Source organism: Camelus ferus, chromosome 21 (genome assembly GCF_009834535.1).
Source record: "Camelus ferus isolate YT-003-E chromosome 21, BCGSAC_Cfer_1.0, whole genome shotgun sequence".
Classification (NCBI taxonomy): domain Eukaryota; kingdom Metazoa; phylum Chordata; class Mammalia; order Artiodactyla; family Camelidae; genus Camelus; species Camelus ferus.
Window position 1 is genome coordinate 1269127 of NC_045716.1, and position 19767 is coordinate 1288893.

The 19767-nt window shown below is 51.4% G+C and overlaps 2 protein-coding genes across 7 annotated transcripts in view; one reads left to right on the forward strand and one right to left on the reverse strand.

Annotated features, from left to right (window-relative positions):
• COLGALT2 (collagen beta(1-O)galactosyltransferase 2) overlaps positions 1 to 10311 on the forward strand; it is a 123487-nt gene extending 113176 nt beyond the window's left edge. For all 4 annotated transcript variants that reach the window (XM_032463551.1, XM_032463549.1, XM_032463550.1 and 1 more), the window contains 4 exons: positions 1423 to 1555; positions 2672 to 2799; positions 5676 to 5882; positions 7329 to 10311. In XM_032463551.1, the coding sequence (XP_032319442.1) occupies positions 1423 to 1555; positions 2672 to 2799; positions 5676 to 5882; positions 7329 to 7605 (745 nt within the window). In that variant the 3' untranslated portion in view covers positions 7606 to 10311. The remainder of the gene's footprint in view (positions 1 to 1422; positions 1556 to 2671; positions 2800 to 5675; positions 5883 to 7328) is intronic.
• A 7023-nt stretch (positions 10312 to 17334) lies between these two features.
• The window catches only part of RGL1 (ral guanine nucleotide dissociation stimulator like 1), a 257821-nt gene continuing 255388 nt past the window's right edge, over positions 17335 to 19767 (reverse strand). For all 3 annotated transcript variants that reach the window (XM_032463548.1, XM_032463546.1, XM_032463547.1), the window contains one exon: positions 17335 to 19017. In XM_032463548.1, coding sequence (XP_032319439.1) covers positions 18830 to 19017 — 188 coding nt within the window. In that variant the 3' untranslated portion in view covers positions 17335 to 18829. The remainder of the gene's footprint in view (positions 19018 to 19767) is intronic.

Sequence of the window (19767 nt, forward strand, 5' to 3'; positions counted from 1 at the left end):
TGGCTGCTGTGCTCAGTGGGGTGTTGCTCCAGGACCTTCTGCTTGGATGTATAAGATCCCTTATCCAGTAAACTGTTGATTGTCTCTGTCGGCTGTCACTAGGTCATTACAAGGCTTGCCAGCCTGCAAGGGACAGCTCAACGGTGTGTGTATCCCTTAATCTTGTGTGTAGAAAACCCTGTGTCATCTGTGAATGTAATTGTGGTACTTCGTCTTCCAACCTGAGTATCATTTGTTTGCCTAATTAAGTTATGCTGGCTAGATCCTCAAGTGCAATGTTGGACAGAAGAGGGAAAAGTGGACGTCCTTGGACGTCCTTGGTCTGTTCTTGATGCTCAAGGGAAGCATTCAGCCCTTCACCATGAAGTATGATACTGGGGTTTCACTGATGGCTTTGATTGGGTTGAGTGTTTTTATCATGAAAGGCTGATGGAGTCCTAGTTTGGGCTGCTGTAAAAATTACCATAGACCAGGTAGCTTAAACAACAGGTGTGTCTCACAGTTCCGGGGGCTGGGGAATCCCAGAGAAGGGTGCCAGCGTGGCTGGGTGATGGAGAGAGACGTCCTCCTGGCTGGTAGACGCTGTCTTCTTTCTGTGCCCTCGTACAGCAGACAGCAGAGAGGAGGGAGAGCGAGCTCTCCTGTCTCTTTCTAGAAGGGCACTAATCCTGTTTACGAGACACCCACCCTCATGACCCAAGGCCCCACCTGCTAACACCATCACACGTGAGCTTGGGGGAGGACAAACATTTAGTCCCTATACAGTTGGGTTTTGTCTTTTTTTGTTTCTATCTTGTGATTTGTCAATAATGATAGAGCACTTTCTTTTTTACATGTGAAACCAGCCTTACAATCCTGGGATAAATCCCACGTGGTCACGGTGCATAAGCCCCTTTATACATAGCTGGATTCTGTTTGTTAGTATTTTCTTGAGGATTTTTGTATCTATGTTAATAAGAGATAGTGGTCTGCAGTTTTCTTGTAATGTCTGTTTCTGGTTTTGGTATCAAGATAATACCTCACAGAATGAGTTGGGACGTGTTCCCTCTTCCATTTTTGGTAAGCGTTTATGAAAGGTTGTTAATTCTTTAAATGTCTGGCAATATTCTTTAGTGAATCTGTCTGTTCCTGGACCATGTTGTGGGAAATTTTTTTTCACTAATTCAACCTCCTTACTTGTTATAGGTGTATTCAGATCAGAATATCTATTTCTTGAATCAGTTTCTATCTTTCGTCTTCACAAAGCGCACCATGCTACCACAACGCCTGAGCCCCGAGGAGCTCCTCGGAGATAACGGGGAGACTCGGGCGCCCTTCTCAGTGTGTAGAAACGCTCTGGGAAGATGCAGAGCACCCCCTCTTCTGACTTCTGTGGTGCGGACCTCTCAACTTGCTGATTTCCAGACGTGTTCTGTCCTGCAGGGCACTCAACACAAGCCAGCTGAAGGCCCTGAATATCGAAATGCTGCCTGGATATCGTGATCCCTACTCGTCCAGGCCTCTCACCAGGGGTGAGATCGGCTGCTTCCTTAGCCACTACTCTGTCTGGAAAGAGGTAAACGATGCTTCATTCAGATGTGCAGTTGTGTGATGAAGAAGAAGGAGAGTGGGACTTTGTAGGTGAATTAGGGCCAGATATAAAGTGAACAGCTTCCCAGCTGTTCTGGGAGTATGCTGGGAAGCTGGTGTTCCCTCGTGTCCCTTCTGACACCAGACTAGTGACAAGCAGGGAGGGGTAGCTTTGGTGCCACGTGGGACTGATGGCTGGGGACGACGCTCATGTTCCGGGGGCCACACTCATGCTGATGCGTCCTCACCCTTAGTAGGAATGCCTTGTGTGTATCTAGCATGTCATCGGTTATTAAGTGATTCAACACAGGAAGCCACCCAGAAGCCGCGTGAGGTGGGTGGCAGGGGGATGGGCCCATTCTACCCAAGAGAAAATAAATAAATATCTTGCCCAGGCAAGAAGTGGCAGAGCCAGGACTTGAACCCATGCCTTACAGATCAGACATTGATGGGGGTGGTACTGAAGGTGGGGGGTTCTAGACTAAGGGTCAGTTCCCACAAGAAAACAGTCCCCAGAGAAAGGCCCCTTGAAAGGGCCTTCTCTTAATGATCCAGTCTATGCCCGTCTTCTTTATTCTTCACACTTTACATGAAATTTTATAGACAGAAGTATACGGAACATAAGGTGCAGGCCAGTGAAATTTCACAAGTTAAGCAGCACGACCACGTTAACCAGCACGTGGCTCACGTGGCAGGTCACTGGCAGGTCACCGGCAGGTCACCAGCACCCAGAAGCTCGTCTCCCCTCTGTGTTTCTTTCAGGCCATCAGTCCCCAGGGGTGATCACTGTCTTGGCTTCTAACAGCACAGAATAGTTTTGTCCACTTTTGTCCACTTCCTATATGAATAGGGACTGTATGGCACATAGAATCTCTCAGACATTATGAGATTCGTCCATGATGCTGCGTTTAATTGCAGATCCGTTCCTCGCACTGCTGTGAATGTGCCAGTTTATCTGCCTGTCCTCCTGTGACGGCATCTGCTTGGGCTCCAGCTCTGAGCTCTAACACGCTGCGCCACCACACACTCAACTGTTCAATACTTGTTAAATAAAGAACAGGTGCCAAGCTTCTCACAGTACGTCCTCTGATGCCCTTCACAGGTGATTGACCGAGAGCTGGAGAAGGCCCTTGTCATTGAGGACGACGTGCGTTTTGAACATCAGTTTAAGAAGAAACTGATGACGCTGATGGATGACATTGACCGGGCTCAGCTGGACTGGGAACTGATGTGAGTGACAAGAAGAGCTTCTCAAGGAGCACTGGGGGCTTTCGGTTCTTTCCGAGGGGCAGAGTGCCTCCTCTCCCCAGCGCGTAGAAGATACGGCTCAAGCTTCCATTTTCCTGGTTTTCCTCCATAAATGTTCCCAGATACAAGAAGTGAGTGGAGGAGAGCTTCCGGTTTTTGCATGTCTATGTGCTGCAGGGTGAGAAGCTATGGGAGATTCTCTGAGACGTAGGGTCTGGCTGCAGATCGAGGGCCTTCAGGCTCAGCGCTCACCTGGGAACACAGCAGAAGTGGTACATGGTGGGAGTGTGTGGAGGGAGGAGGGGGCGTTCGTTCAAGGGCAAGGGTCCTGTGTCACCCTTAAGCCTCAGCTCCCAGGTGGACGGGTTTCCTCTGCAGCCCCTGATGGTGTGGGAGGTTTGGAAAGTCAGCGGGTGTGCTCCTGTTGGGGAGGGAGGCTGCCCAACAGGACAGAACGCTGACAGCTGGGTTTGAGGGGTCAGAGGCTGTCTTCGGAAAGCCAGGCTCACCAAGGGAGCACTGGCTCTGAGCCGACATTTAGTTAATGCTCGTTGCCTGCTACCTTGGGAACTGAGCTTTCTCTCTCTCTCTCTCATTTTCTTTTTACACTAAAATAACACTTTTTACTTCTCTCCAGTGAAGCAGAAAGTTCCCAAGCGTGATGTGCACTTCCCAGCTGTGTGTCAAAGGCAGTTTCATCAGACCAGGGGCTGTTCCTTTGCAGCAGCTGCAGGAGACAGGCTGTCCCTGCCCCTCCCATCCTCAGAGGGACACTTAGCTGTGGGCCCAGGTGGAATGTTTGTTCTCTTAGAAAATGTGCCATTCTGAGCTTGAAAGGAACCTAGGAATGGCTCAACTAACCCATGGGAAGTAGACCCAGAAATCGGTACTAAGTGATTTAAAAGACTGGCTCCCTGTCAGGTACCAGTCATGTGATTAGATTCTGTACTAGGATCTCTTAAGGTCATTGTTCCTATAATCCTCCAGAATCCTCTGCTCGTCAGCCTGTGGTTCAGGCCTCACAGGCATGGAGCCGGGCAGCTAGTCTATGCCTCCATGACATGCACAGAGGCCTTGGAATCACAGAGGGCTGGGCTCGGGGAGTCTGAGGCTTGGGATCGACACATGCCCCTGTTCACTTGTAGTTTCTCTGATACATTTCCCGGGACAGGGTACCAGCAGATCCAAGAAAGAAGAATGATCGTCCTGATAAAGATACAGGGGGAAAAAAGATGTTTTCCAGACTTGATCTATCACACTGAGATCTATTATAGACTCATCAAGAATTATAGTGGCTTCAGACTGCTCACATCTCACTTTCTAAAATGAATAAAACAAATATTACTTAAATTCAGAATGTGAAAGCGGACAGGCTGTCCATGGCTGCTGTATTGGGTTTCTTCAGAGAAAGGAAGTTGTAAAAAGGGAGAAAAGAGCAAGTCATTATTTAGGGCAGCGCGTCCAGCAGAAGTGTAACGTGACCCACCTAACGCTTCCGATTTTCTAGTGATCTTGTTGAAAAGATAAAAATGAGTGGAATTAACTTTAATAATTATATTTAACCCAACATATCCAAATTATTTTAATATGTAAGCAGTATTTTACGACTATTAATGAGAGAGTCCATGTTCTTTTTTCATCCTGTCTTCAAAATCCAGTGTGTATTTTGCAGATACAACACATTCTCCATCCAGATAAATTTTCAGCTGTTGAAGTAACCTGTGGTCCTGCCAAAATATAATAGTACATCTTGTGTAGTGGAAAAAAATATTTTATACATCTTCAATTTTTCAATTAAAATTTAAATTTAGTAAAATCAGTAAACTGAGTACAAACCCCCATCCCTCAGCCACTCTGGCCGCATCTCAAGTGTTGAGTAGAATTTTCTCTTGCACTTTGTATAAGAGAGAAATCCAGGCTCTTGGGTCCTGAGGAGACAGTGGCTGGGAGGCCGATGTGTTTGTCCTCAGAAGGACTGAAGGTGAACACAGACTTGTTCTGCAAATCCTGGGATGTTTCGGCAAGAGGGATCCCTTGAGTATTGAAAGAGATAGTTTCAGGCAAAACAGAGGAAGTCAGCTTTATCGAGTGAGCGGGGAGCGGATGTCCTCAGCTTGCTCCAGACAAGTGGAAGCGACTAGGTTCCAGACACAGTGATGCGCTGCAGATGCATGACGGGGCTAGGGAAGGTGGGAAGGCTGAGGGCACCTCCTGTGTTACAGAAGTTGTTTGTGAACGACAGGACACGCCTGGGGACAGAGCACCCAGGAGGAAGCGTGGGCACGGCTTGGGGAAGGGGAGAAGGCCCACAGGTGTTGTCATGCCTTATGCCCCCCCCCAACTCCCGAGGAAACCCCCTTGGGCCCCTCTTGGGTTCCGACCTCCTTTACTGCAGGCTGTGTCTTCCCCACGGCCTCTTCTGTGGTATGTTTACCACCAGCATTTGGAGAGCTGTGCAGGAAATACTGAAGGCGAAAACTCTGGGGACTCAAAAGCAAACTCCAGATTCTCACATCTGGCCGTTTTTGTCCCCTTCCAACCTCTGTGAGCGCAGCTGGAAGTCCCATACTGTCTTTGAGAAGTGATCTCAAAGTTTCTTTTAAATCTCTCTACATCTCAACAGTCAGGCTTGAATAGTCTGCCAGGCAAAAATAGCTGGGGTGTTGATAAGGGCAACCAGCGAAATGGGCCCACTGCTGGCCGACGACAGCCATGGTTGACGTGATGTGTCTCCGTGTGATGCGTTCAGTATGCGACACACTTGGTCCAGGCTTTCACAAGTGTGTGCAAAGCTGTGATCTGTTCTCGTGGATGTCTCGTACTTGAACTGGAATCTCCCCCCGCCCACCTCCTTTTAGCTACATTGGCAGGAAGAGGATGCAAGTGAAAGGGCCAGAGAAAGCCGTGCCCCACGTGGCGCATCTGGTTGAAGCCGACTACTCCTACTGGACGCTGGGCTACGCCATCTCCCTGGAGGGAGCGCAGAAGCTGGTCGGAGCCAATCCGTTTGGGAAGATGCTGCCGGTGGATGAGTTCCTGCCGATCATGTACAACAAGCACCCTGTGTGAGTCGCCCTGAGCTGCCCGCCTGTCCCTCTGAGCACAGCCCACTTGTGAATTACGCTACTTGGCTTCTGGGTAACGCTTGGCATTTTTAAAGGGGTGCTGCCTTCCCAAATGATCTTTCCACAGTCGTGACCCAGAGAGGCTGACGTGAGTGATCATCCCCTTTTCCAGACGGGGAAGAAGAGGCAGGAGTCACGAGTCCTGCGTAGGAGTCCTCTTTGACCCCCAGTGGGTCGTTTAACTGGACGTAATCTGCTCAGTCTTCTCCTCCTTCCTTACTTCCGTAAATCCATACCCTCAAGGTGAAGGTTGTCTTCCTAAGCACCTCAGATTTTTCAGCGCGTTTCTTAGTCCATTGTGTGTGCTGTTGGCCAGGCGGTGGCCCACAAGCTAGTTGGGAACCCAGATCGTGAACAGTCACCGTGATGTACTGTGATGTCTGCGATCGCAGATGCGTTAGAGGCTCAGGGAGAGAGGAGGTGGCCCCTGAGCAGGGAGTCCATACAAGAAGGCAGTGTGGCGCTCGGGTTCCCGAAGCCCAGGCGTTCACTCTGACCTAACGCTTCTCAAGGACGTGGGGACTGATGATCTGGTGTCACTCTCCCCACTAACCGGTGAGCCCCTGAGGCAGGAACAGTCTTTTATCTCTGTGTCCGTAGAGCTTAGTCCAAACTCTACACAGAACAGCAGCTCAATCAGTGCTTCCTAAATTCATTAATGGAGCAGGAAACCGAGTTCTGACCTCGGCTGCTTCTCTCAGTTGCTGGGCGATCTCCTCATGAGATGGTCTTCATTTTGCAGTTGAGCTGTCCTGTCCTGCATCTTCCTCACTTGGTCTCCCGTCCTCAGTCAAGATGGACAACATGTGGGAGACTGACTTTTATCTCTGCGACCCAGCAGAAACATGGAGGTCAACCCTCATCCCCTTAACAGAGAGGAAGTTAAGACCAGCGGTGCCCTCACTGGCCAGCAGCCGAGCAGCTGTCGCCCCGTATAATCTGCACGGGAGCCCTGACAGGGAGGCCAGGTCCTCCCTCCCCTTCCCCCTCGCAGGCATCCTCCAAGCCTGCACCGCGCACTCACCCCACCGCTGCCGTCCGGCTCCCAGCCGTCTGACTGATTACTCCAGGAACAGGGCATTTCTACAAAGTGGTCACACTTATTTATCATGATGGTCCAACAGAGCATACGTTTTTAGAGTAAGACCCGAAATTCATTTTTTAAACTAGTCTATCCAAATACAGCAGAGGTTACCTGGCCCTTTTTGTGTGTATTTGTTTAGATCATTTGAAAGCTTTTAAAGAAGACTGTGTGGTGTTTATAGATGAAGGTTTTCCACAAAGAACACAACTTAAACAATCAAATGAATCCACAAGCATGTAAGAGGTGACAGGCAGGGCTCTTTCTTCCTGCTGTGCAAGCACGCCTTCCTCTCTCGTTCTCAGAGCCGAGTACATGGAGCATTACGAGTCCAGAGACTTGAAAGCCTTCTCCGCAGAACCGCTGCTCATCTACCCGACACACTACACAGGCCAGCCGGGGTATCTGAGCGACACGGAGACCTCCACCATCTGGGACAATGAGACGGTGGCCACTGACTGGGACAGGACACATGCCTGGAAGTCCCGGAAGCAAGCTCACATCCCCCGCGGTGGCAAGAACACAGAGGCCCTGCCACCACCAACCTCCCTGGACACTGTGCCTTCAAAAGATGAGCTATGAATTCTCCACGGGGGCTTCACCACCCTTTGGTTTTCCTAATGGGCTATTCATCCGGGTTTGCTCCAGTTTCTTTTTAGTGTCATGACGGCCATCTAACCAGAGTGGTCTAATGGTCCAAATTAATATATTTCTGACAGGGGAGGAGACTAGGGAAACGAAACCCGAATTCCCTAGGGTGACTGGAAAATAGGCTTTATGGCAACTGTTAAGATGAACTTCAGTCCAGTCGCCTTGCCCTTCAGCTCATCACCCATGTGACACTGGCTCCCACATCAAGGTCGAACAGTATGGCTCGGACTTGTCCGAAGGAAAGGCCGTCCCCACACTGTCACATCAGTAAATGGGTAGACCGGGCGGCCAAGCCAGCGGGACCGCATCTGGCCTGCTGGGCGCGTTTTATGTCCTAGATGTGACCTTGAAAACTTGAATACGTTCCAAGTTTGGGTGGCTGGGCGGGGAATCAGATCACTTAAAATCAATTTAATTGGGCTTTTTCTTTAAAGGCACTGGTCATGAGCCTCCCTGCAAAGTGAGCTTTGCATCTTAGTCCTCCTTATCCGACAGGGATGGGCGTTTGGGTCTGTCTGAGACGTGGCCTTTGACTCTCGTGGCAGTTGAAGCTCAAAGAGGTGTCTCGTTTGCCATGTGGATATAGTTTGGTAGATACTTGAGGGTTTGTGTAGATATTTGAGGAAAACCCTCAAACTTTGGCCTTCTTTATTGTGGTCACTTGGGTGGGGGTGCTCTATTTATGAAGATAAATTTAATATATAAGGGGTTAGGGCTGGTGTGTGGCTCCTGTCCCAGGGGGTCACGTGCCGTAGGTCAGACTCTCCCTTCCACCTGAGCCTGGGGATGAATTGCAGGTGTGAGTTTTATGAGTCACTGTTAAGAGGCAGAGCACATTTTTAGGCCAGCAGCTGTCCTTGCCTGGGATTTTCATTCTATTTTGAATTATTTATTTTACAAAATGTAGGGGAAATGTTTGCAGGAAGAGGCAGCGAAACAGGTGTGCCAAGCTTTCACCGCCCCCTGGGGAGGGGTCAGTGTGGACATCCTGGGTCAGGTCGGGGATCTGGTGTGGACACCCTGGGTCGGGGATCTGGTTCTCCTGCGTCTCCCAGCCTGACTCTCACAGGGAGGCCTGCTGAGTGGGAGAGTCTGACCTTCCGGAAACAAACGAGTCTCCGTTGCAGGTGCGAGAACTTGGTTAGAAACAACGGGCTGATCAACTGATGGAAGCCGACAGCCAGGGAAGCCCTGGGAGGCAGGAGCCCGGGCAGACCGCCTCTCTGCTTTGCTTCTAAGTGGATTTCATGTAAAACGCAGAGCTGGACTGCATCATCTCTTTTACCTCTTCAGCTCCGCCATCTGCGATCTTTGGATGTCTCACGATGATTTTTGGTTTATGTTCTTGTGCCCACAAGCAGTAACACTTGGCCTCCAGAAACCCCCTCCCCGGGAACCCCATCCACACACGCTCCTCTCTCGGTGTCCTTGGTGTCAGGCTTTGCAGGGCCAGCAACCTGAGCTTCATGCTTTGGGGCAGCACCCGCCGTGGCCTTGCTGGTGGTACCAAGCTGACTGCCCCCCGGGCAGGGCCCCCGGCTGCAGGGCAAGCGGGCAGCGTCCTCCCACAGAACACCGGCCCCGACCTTCGCTGTTCCCTTGTGGCTGGTTCTTCTGCGCTGACCAATGAGCCAGCAGGCTGAGGAAGGTGATCTCGGCCGACTCTGATTTTTACTGCTTCGACAAAGCCGGCAGAGCTTGGCTCTCTTTTTTCCCCCTAGAGAAACAGAAAGACCATCTGGGGAGCTAGCGAAACCCCCAGGCAATTGCTGAGGCGTCCTTGGGTATTTCGTACTTCGTTTGTGTATTTGACTGTGTGCAAGTGTGTGTGCATTTCATGATTTTTTAACGGGGTGGGCGGAGGCTGAGGCACTGGGAGTGAAGGAGGGTTGAATTGATTTTTGTGTGGCGTTGTTTAATAGAGAACATTGGTGTGGTTTTGTTTTTTTTTCTTTTTCCCTATCAGCTGGTCTGGTGGGTTTATGAATTCTCATTCTTAAAAGACGTTGTTCATAAAATCTAGAACTTTAGCTTAGGACTGTTCTACTGTGAATAAAGTTCTGGCTCTGTCAGCCCTGGGTGCTTCTCTCCACTCAGGTCTAGAATCCCACGCAGTGTTCTTCTGTTGTGAGCGTTGTGAACTGCAGGCCCAGCATTTCTTTCAAAGTCGTCTCTTCAGCACCCCAGGGGTTCCTTGACCTCATTATCCTTCCCGCCTCCCGCCTGAGAGCCTTAAGTCGGGACATTTGACCGTCGCAGTGTCCGAGGAGGACTCTGCCTCCAGCCACGGCACCTGCTGTTGGCCTCTGGAGATTAGACTCCGTCTGGACCCCTGCTATCTGGCTCCCTCTCTGTATCTTGAGATCCAAGGTGGGATTTCTGGACGGATGACCCTGACGTCAGCAGTGCCGGTGCTGCTGAGTGTGGACTGAGTGTCCATGACACGCAGAGGACATGTTGCTTGGGCCTCGCTTGGTTCCCGGGGCCCTGCTGCAGGAACTCTGGAAGACAAGACAGAGCCGGCATCCCAGCGTCCTATACAGTCTGTCACGCTGTGTCCTGTCAGGGTGGGGACGTGGTAAACGACTTGCCTTCTAGAGCTCTTTGTGAAAAATTAAAAAAAAAGAAAGTGCAACACTGTGATGGTCCCTTGGTTCCTCCGACGCTGATCAGCAACCAGCACTGCTGGAGTTCCCAGGTCTGCACTGGACCAAGGATGTGGGAGGCCAGAGACAACCGTCATGCTGTGCAGCCCCCACGGCAAGAGAGGGTGGCCGCCGGCCTTCCTGTGCAGTGAGGGGTGCTTTAGATTGCTGGAGAGAAGTGGGGAAGCAAAAAGGGTTCTAGGCTACAGACAGACAGGAGTCCCAGTGGGAGAGGGCGGGGGAGGGAGGGTGCATCTTGCGTCTCTGCGTTATTGTTCAGCCTGTCCATTCATCAGAAGACACTGGGATGCTGGTCTAAGGCCAAAGGGCTTTGTCTTGGGGCAAAAAAAAGAGAACCCATGTTGGCCTCAGTAATGCCTTGAATTTCAGATCAAGCTCCCCCCAAACCTCAAAAACCAGGTGTCAGCCCTGCCTTGTTTCAGGTCTTGTGCGGGGCGCTGAGGTGCTCAGAGGTCTGGGAAAGACCCCACCTGCTGTGGGGTCTGTGGTCCAGGGAGCCGCCGTGCAGACTGGATGGCTGTCCTTCAGACTGGAACACGGGGCCGTAGGACCCCAGGGAACCCGGCCCTGCTGAGGAGGGCCGCCGGGGGCAGCTTTGCGGGGAAGGTGGCGGTCGTGTTGGGCTTTGGAGCAAGAATGGGAGTTGAGGAGAGGGAGGGGGGTTGGGCACAGCGGGTGGGAATGCTGTCTGGACATTGGGAAGGTGTGGGACTGAAAGGGCTTCCTGGGGCGGGGTGGGGAGCTGGGCAGGACCGAAGAGTCAGGAGTGTGTTGGAGTTGATGACAGGAAACAATCCTGAGACCTCATAATGATGGCAAGGGAGCGGGCTCCCCTCCCACCCTCCCACCCCGGGCTAGCAGGATGACTGCAGAGGCCACTGTTCCTGGGGGAATTCTAGCTCGGGTGACTCTCCTGACAGATGACGCAGAGATTTCCAATAAGAAGTTGGTGTCGGAAACAAGAAAAAACCCCCTATTCTGCTACACACTTGGGGACCTTTTCCCTTACGGTTGGAACAAATCCCTCGAATCAGTAACTGTAAAAGGAAGGCGGTCTTCCCGAGAGGCTTCTCCAGCGTGCTTTTGAGACATTCTCTCCAAGTAAGTGGTCTCTGACTGACAAGAAACTAATTCACCGAGGAATTAACCAATTACCAAGTCAGTTACCGTGAGGCTGGTCACTTGCTAAGAAAACGGCGTGTCCTGGGTGAGGCGTTCAGAAGGCTCAGCGTGGGCAGCCTCGGAGGTAATCATTCCGTCCACATTCTGTGTTTATTATTTCACCGAGAACCTTCCTCCCCTGGAGATGCTCTGATTAAACGCAGCAGAGGAGAGCCCGGAGGAGAGAGCAGTGACCTGTGAGGGGCCGCCTGCGAGCGGGCGGCTGGCAGCCCCGAGTGGATGCAGGGCGGCTGGGGCAAGGGCGAGAGCATGGCCTGTGGGGACCAGTACGTCATTCTGTTTTTTGTCTTTGCTTGGAAATGGCTGGTTTCAGTATATCGTGTTACAACAGATTACATAAAAAATGGTTTCTCTTCTCACACACACAGATCGAGGGCGATGGCTTGCATTTCAGCACAAAGAGTTTAGGTGAGCTTTCGGGGAGAATTTGACGGAATTATTAGACGAGATCGGGTGTGTTCAGGGTGGTATGGCCGTAGACTGACAGAATTATTAAATACTGAACGGGATTCCCAGGCAAGTGGTGGAATGGCTCCATTAAACTCTGTTGTTGAGCTGGAGAGAGGCTTCCTTTCTGGTCTGCGACTTTGCCTGGAACGGTCTGTCTTCGCCTCCACCCGCAGGTGCACGGTACTGAGACCACCTTAGCTCAGGTCCCTCCCGCCACCCCAGCCAGGCTGCTCGCAGTCCAAAGCCATCCTCCCGTCAGCCCTCAAAAGGGATGGAAAGAATGAAGGGTCATCTCCGAGCACTGGTTTCTCTTTGCTTTTAATTTACTGAGTTTATTTTTCTGCCCCTCCCTGGAGTTTCTTCAGCGTGTCTTCCTCTGGAATGGGTACTTAACCAGATCTCCATGTCGGGACACACAGCCCCTGCTGGTCCCGAGGCGGCTCCTCTGCATGCTTCCGCTCTGGGGGAGGCTGGACAGAACCTGGGCTCTTGGTCGTCGGGGAACTTGATTTTCAGGATACCGGGCAGCCCTCTCTCTCCGTTCTTCAGAGCAGCTTAGGAAATAACTCATGCCAAGGTGTCCTCTCCTGAGGGGAATCAGCAGTTTGGGGAAGACCCCCAGACGAGTTGAAATGTCCGTGCTGACGGTGTGGTCGGAAGGGTTTTAACTTTTTTACGATGCCAGCATGAATTGTGAAGACTTGAAGGGGTATCACTGTTCAGGATGGACCCAGGGAGGAAGCCATGCCCACAGCTGAGCGGGGAGGGGGCAGCTGAGGGTTGCAGGCCACGGGGAATTAGTAGGGAGAGGAGAGAGGTGGCTTCCAGGGCACAGCACACGGATGCGAGTCCAGGAGCAAGGGCAGGGGGTAAGAAAACAGATTCAGGCCCAACAGTGGAGAAGTGAGGTCAGTTCATAGATCAGAAGGGAGGGACCCAGAGGGGAAAAAAATAGTAGAAGGGAGGCTTGGAACGGAAGGGACAACCCTGGTCCCTAAAGTGACTATTTTATCCTTGCAAACCTGCCACGATGGGAGAGGCTAAGGTGGAAGGGCACCGAACAGCCTGCTAAGGAACAGCTGGGCTGTCCAGCGCCCCCAGTGTCTGGAACAGCAGCAACTCACAGTCCTGCATGTGAGTCCTCCCGGGACAGAGCGAGAGTCGGAGCGGAGAGCCCCATCCTGCCAGGAAGGATCCAGGTCCAGGTGGACCCAGGAGCGGGGGCTTGGCTTCTGGTGAGAAAACTGTCCCCCCACAACTGCAGAGGGAACCCGAGAAGGTGGGGACGCTACGGGGAACGGCCGCAGGCTCTGGGCGGGCTGCTCCAGCTCAGGGCTGCGCCCCGGGGGGCCCGGGGCTCCCTTCCAAGCCTGTCCAGTGTGGGCCCCGTGCAGCCGCAGCCCTGCCAGGAGGCGCTGTGGTCAGGGCCACGCTGGGCCCACGTGCCCCTCTCGGTGGGCCTCTGGGCCACGGCTGTGGAGCGAGCGGAGCCCTGGCTGTCCTCCAACTCCGTGAGTCAGTCCTTCCCCAGAGCAGCAGCAGCGCGACTTTCCCAGGGTTGCTGTTCAAGCGCCTGAAGTCCCGCCTCCGAGGGGTCCTGTCCCCCCTGCAGCCGCTCAGCGGGGAGGGAAGCTGGACTCCCTCCTCCCAGGCCAGGAGCATCCCAGCAATGGCAGCGGCGAACTCGCACAGGGAGCGCAGGGCGGGGCTGCTCCCTTCACCTGGGCTGTGTCATCTCCTACCACGTGAACCTCAGAAGGTGGGAACAGTGATTGAACCTCACTTTTTAGACGGGGCAACAGCTAGATGTAATGACTTGCCTAAGACAGTAAGTGGCCTGGGAGCCAGAACCAGGCAGGCAGATCCCGCCCACACCTACCTGCATCCACGCAGAGCTGCTGGGGAGTCTGTCCCGTTTCTTGTCCTCTGATAGCTAATGTTTCCATCCGTCTCCTGCTTCCTTTTCACACACACAATCTGATATATGAATAAGCTTGCAACTCTAACCCTTTTGTTTACGTCTCACCTATGAAATCTCATACACTGATTTTTTTTCAGCTGAGCAGCCTGATTCCCTGACATTTTGCTGGAGGCTTGGATGTCAAATATCGTATAGACAATGATCCGAAGTGGGCATCTGGGGGCGAGGTGACAGTCTCAGAGTGCTTCTCCCAGTTTGAAACTGGTGCCTTGTTATTTTTATTGAAGGCTGGAGCAATCCAGAAACAGTTTAAACCACTCACTGTCTTTTCTTTTTTTCAACTTGATTTACCAGTAGCCTCTGTGTAAGAGATTGGCACTACAGCACAAAATGTTGCTTTGGGGTGAAACAGAGGTGGGAATAAAAATGATTTCTCCTGAGAAGCGTGTGACAAAGTTCTTGGTACTGATAACTCAGTAGAGAGAGGCCAAGCCAGGTGTGCTCACGCCTCAGTCACGTCCACTCCTTTAAACTCGCTCGCATCCTGCTTTCCATCCACCCGACCCCAGGCCGGCTGCGTCATGGAGTTCTCCTAGCTGGGCGCCGAGTCACAGTGTAACACTGATCCTTAAGGCCCGTCTCCCCAGAATGACGCTCAAGATAAGAAGCCACAGTGCTTCCTCCAGCAGGAGAGCTGTCCTTGGAAACTTTAAAGAATTGACCAGATGCCCATTGTGTAAATTCACACGATTGGACGCCTGGGGATCGGCACCAGACCCCAGGCATTCTCTTCAGCCCCAGGAGGCTGTGTATGTGTCAGGAAAGCCCAGCCCAGCGTGACACCCTCACGGTGGGGTTTGGTAGCTCAGAGCCCAGCCCTCACCTGTGGCAGCTAAACTGCTCTGCCACAGGCTGGGGATCTGTCACATGAGGGGGTCGACTACATGATTTGTAAGATGCCTTCCAACTCTGAGGAATCCCTGTGTATTTAACTTTTCTTACAACTGTCAAATAAATGAATTACTTAAACACAGTCTTCTGGGTAGAAATGTTGAGAATCCACAGCAAATGGTGGTTTTTCAATTTGGAGTCTAAGATAACTAAACCTGCCTGGTTTCTGTTTGATTGCACGGCTTGTGTGTAAACACTTTCAATTTCCTAGATTTTTAAAAAAACTTGACCTACATCTACATCTGTAAAGCAGCTTGTAGTTTAGTCAAAGCGGGGACCACATTAGAAGCATATAAATTGGTGGTGACCACATGTTAAAAATTAAAAATTAGATTCTGTAAGGCTAACCTGAACCCAAATTAAATTACTCTCTGGTATGTTCTCCTCCTTTGAGCATCTCTTCCGTCAACCCTTCCTGTGCTCTGTGCAGCCCCTGTCTCGGTCCTCGCTGCCAACTCTTCCTAACACCATGTGACTGTGGGGATGCGAGCAAGGCCAGCACTCTAGTGAGAAGACAGAACTCCTCTGTGCAGAGACGGAGGTGCACGTCCACTCCAGGGGTCCCCTGCGCTGAGGGCGGGGCCGAGGACTGGCCAACGGGCTGGGAATGGAAGTGACAGGTCACTCAAATCTAAGTCAGTCAGGAGCATCTGTGGGTTCTCTCTCCCAACATTGTGACTTGAAGGAAAAAAATCTGAGATGGCAGAGCCACTAAGGAGTGCTGCCTGACGTGCACGACTTGCGACCTGGTGAAAAGCAAAACGGCAAGTTACTGGGATTCCATGGTTTGTTACTTCAGCCTAGCCTAATGCGCCCCTTCCGGAAGTTTCACTGTAACGGAGACCCGAAGGGAAACAGCCATGCAAACCACAATGGCGACCCCTTCTCACAGGGGAACCGTGGAAACCGCCAGGTGTAACTGGCGGCATTGCAGTGGCTCTGTCCAAAAGGGGACTGGCGTCAGGGAAGCTTCTCGACACCACTGAAACCAGGACATGGAACAGTACTGTGCCTCTCAGTGGCCCTGCGCTGCAAATCTGAAGTCTCCAAAGAAGGACATTTTAAGGCACTCTTCCTTCAGGCAAAGTCACCAAGCTCAATTTCTGGAGAAAGGCAAAACAAGGAAAACCATTGTCTCAAATGACCTTACAAATAGTCACCTAGTGCCAAAGATAGAAATCCCTCTTTCCTGCCCATATTACCAATTATTAAAATACCTACTTGGCTCTCTCCAAAAGCCCCATGGGCCCAGAAAATTTGATAATTTGCCTCCATTTAGGAATGCATTTTTTTGGCAGTAATATAATGGAATGACAGCGCGCATCTGTTGAGGGAAGCTGGCCTCAGTCCGACCGCCTTTTGGGAAGCCCTTCTCTCCTCCCCCAACCCCAAACCCCCGGCGTCCAGAGCACGGTGGATGGTTTCAAGAATTATGCAGATGGTCACAAATGGAGACTCAGGAAAAGGCTGTCAGAAGCAAGGCAAAGTATGCCCTGGGAGCTGAACTCTTAAGTTTGACTTTATCTGAAGTGTCCCCAACCACACGGCTGCTAAGAACAGCTCCGGCAAGGTGTCACCTCTGATGGCCGTTCCCTGTGACGTCACTCTCTCCCCTGCATGCACAGGACGCTTGCCAGTGGAGAGGCGCCCTCCTAACGCTGCCGCTGGCTCTCCCTCTGCTCCCCACAGCCGAGCCAGAGTGGGCCTCCAGAACGCTCACTGACACATCCGGAACCCGGATCCACCAGATTCACATTCCAGACCCCTCGGGGCCTGGCAGCACATGCCAACCAAGACCCAGACCAGTTTATTAATTTAACCAGAAGGTAAACAGATGATGGAGACAGACAAGCGTGTGAGCAGGTAAAAGCATGACCTGGCTGGCCCCCAGGAGACAAACTTAAGACAATTAAAGTGGCATTAAATAAATGATGCTATGTTTTTATCTACTTGGAATTTCCATTGTCTTTAAAAAAGGAAAAATACATATATATTTTACATTGCAGCGTATAAGTCTGGATTCTACATATACAGTATAAATACATGTGGCAAGCACACGGGAACAACATGTATGTCTTGGTAGCCACACCCTAAACAGGCTGATGGGTCCACATTTCTTTTTTGACTTTCAAACCAAGAAATTCAGGCTGAGGCTACGTTTACTTCAATCTCTGTGATGTATAGCACCCTGGCCATCTCTTTTCCAAGAACCAAAGCGCAATTCGGACCAAGCCTCACGAGTGGAAAAAGTGCTTTTCAACTTAGTTGAAACCAGTCGATCTTCACGACGCACAGTCTGATCTAGGAAGACCTAAGAGAAACCTGAGGCCTTCCTGGCTCACTCTCACCCTTTGGCCCACTGACACAAATCTCTGACTTTCCCTGGTGTTTCTAGCAGACTTCGTATGGCCTATTTACGCAACACAAATCTCCCCTAACCTTTGGGAGCTGTCTTACAGGACGGGGGAAAGAAAGCTCCACATTACAATCTGCACGTCATATCTGGGTTCGTTCTTTATTTTTGGAATAAAAACTGGTATTCTGAGAATTTTTTCTTAAAAAGGACAACATTCTGAAAGTGCTTGTTACACACGTCAACATCCCGCACGTATGGCTTTGTAGTTCAAACCCCAGCACAGCTCAGATTCGGAAGGGAGAGGGTGATGGTGTAACTCGAGACCGAAGTGTCACTTAACAATGACACCGTGACACCCAGCATGGGAACCTGAAAACAAAAGTTACGGGTTCCATCTGGAAGAATGTACCTCTTTAGGAATGATCTGGATAAGCCACGGAGCCCCACTCCTCTCCCCGCGACCAGGCACAGGAATGCCATCGACGTGAACGAGCACAGACAGGGCCCTGCTGTCGGCAGGGAGCGTCTGCCCAGGGGCTACTGACGCAGCAAATCACCGTTCAGACACACCGCACAGGCTCGTGTGATCAGAGTCAACTGCAGTACAAATGTCTACACCTGAGGAACAGATTGCACATAATACAGAGGGCCTGCAATGCAGATGGCAAGAGACTGCAGACGTGGTGTCACATGCAAAGGGCCATCGGAGAAGACAGTGGGGTAGTGGCATTCTGCGGCAGCCCAGAGTCCGGGTGAGTCACCGTTCTTGTGCGCTGTCTTTTCTGGCTGATTGGTTACCAAAGAACATGGCTGTCTGTGCAATAATGATGGTGATAATGCTATTTAAGGGGAGAAACGCAGTGCGGTGGCCAGAGATCAAGATGGGCTTCGCGCTGCCTCCAGAGGCGTCAGGACGGCTGGCCCGGCGGGTCACGGGCCTCCGCAGCTGCCCCTCGCCCTCCCTGGGGGGGGCAGACAGTGGCCGACGCGAGCACAGGTCACAAGCCACTGGCTCATAGAAACCCTTTCTGCAGTGGCCTTTCGTCCAGCCCATGGCAGCTCCCGCCTCTGTGGCTGCTCTTGTCTGGTGGCACATGACTGAGAAAGTAACCCTCCCCCTTTACAAAAATAGCTTGGACTTCTTGTAACACAGGCACAAAGGACACGCTGTACTCCTGGGGTTGATTCCATTTACTTGGAAGGTATGAGACTAGGGTTCTCAGTTTCTTCTATTTCCCTGTAAAAAGTGACCTCGACTTCCCAGGCCATTGTGCAAATTTGGTTTTCCATTGTCCAGAACCTCCCATAAGCCCCTCATATTTATATATCTATATATACACATACCTACCAAATATGTGTACATACCTATATATTTATAAACATGGATAATTCTGCATTTCAGTCAAACAAGTCAACGAGAATCAGCGAATCGTTCATCCTTCTCATTCACATTCGTCTCCGATTTCCCCACGGTGCCTCTCAAGAATGCCCTGCACACCAGAGGTTCTCAGTAAATATCTGTTGACTTCACCAACGATCCGCTAACGCTGGGTGGCAGCTGCGACCACCACGGCCTGACCTCGGCCCCGCGCCTGCCCTCGGCGAGGAAGCGGCGCTCGGCGCCTCCGTTCAGAGGGTGATCTTGCTGTGCCGGCTGCCCCAGCAGCCCCGCCTAGCTGTCCTGGGCAACGTCAGGCTGGTCCGGCTGCGCAGCTTCACTTGCTCCTCCACAGAGTTCTTTTTGCGTAAAATGAAGTCGAAGTTCACTTGGCTGTTCATGGCGTAGAAGACGTTCGCCGAGTCTGGGATCACGAGTTCTAAAAAAAAAAAGATAAGGAAAGAGGAGGTGGTCGGCTTGTGCGGCTTGTGCGGGACGGCCCAGCCCTGAGCGCGGCGGGTGGGAGCTGCGGCCAGGCGCACGGCTGGGTCTAGGGCCCTCTGCCCCTGGGACGGGAACGGAGCCAGACAGAGACCACCCCTCGCTCCCCCCAGATCCTAGTCCCGGTTTTAAAAACCTAAGTGTGAATACAATACAATCTTAGAAATTCAAGCCACGGACTGAATGTCCAAATGCAGACTGTTTTAGCGAGAACGAAGCAGGCACGAAACAGGGGCCGAGAGAAGTGAGGCGACACTCCCAGGACGCAGCCGTAGGTGGCAGCCCTGGGGCCAGAGCCCAGTTTCCTTCCTCTGGGCTCCATTTTCTACTCTGCTATGAAGGTTTTCTCACCACCTAAGTGAATCCAATGATGCAGGGAAAAGGCAGAAAGTCTACAGCTCTTTCCAGAACCCTCTACTTGGAATATCAAAATATTTTTTAAGTTAACCCCAAATTAAACCAGTATTTACACCATACGAGGCCTTGCTCCACCAAGAGCTTACACTTGAATATAAACAAGACAGTGAGGATCTGTAACATTTAAACTGTCGTCGGCTTCAACGGCTCCCATCGAGGCAGCTGCAATTCCTGAACAAGGGTTAAAATTCCAAGTATAATATGAACTTACTGAATAAAGCGACTTATATTCATTTGTATTTTTAAAAGAAGGTCTATATACTATTTAGCA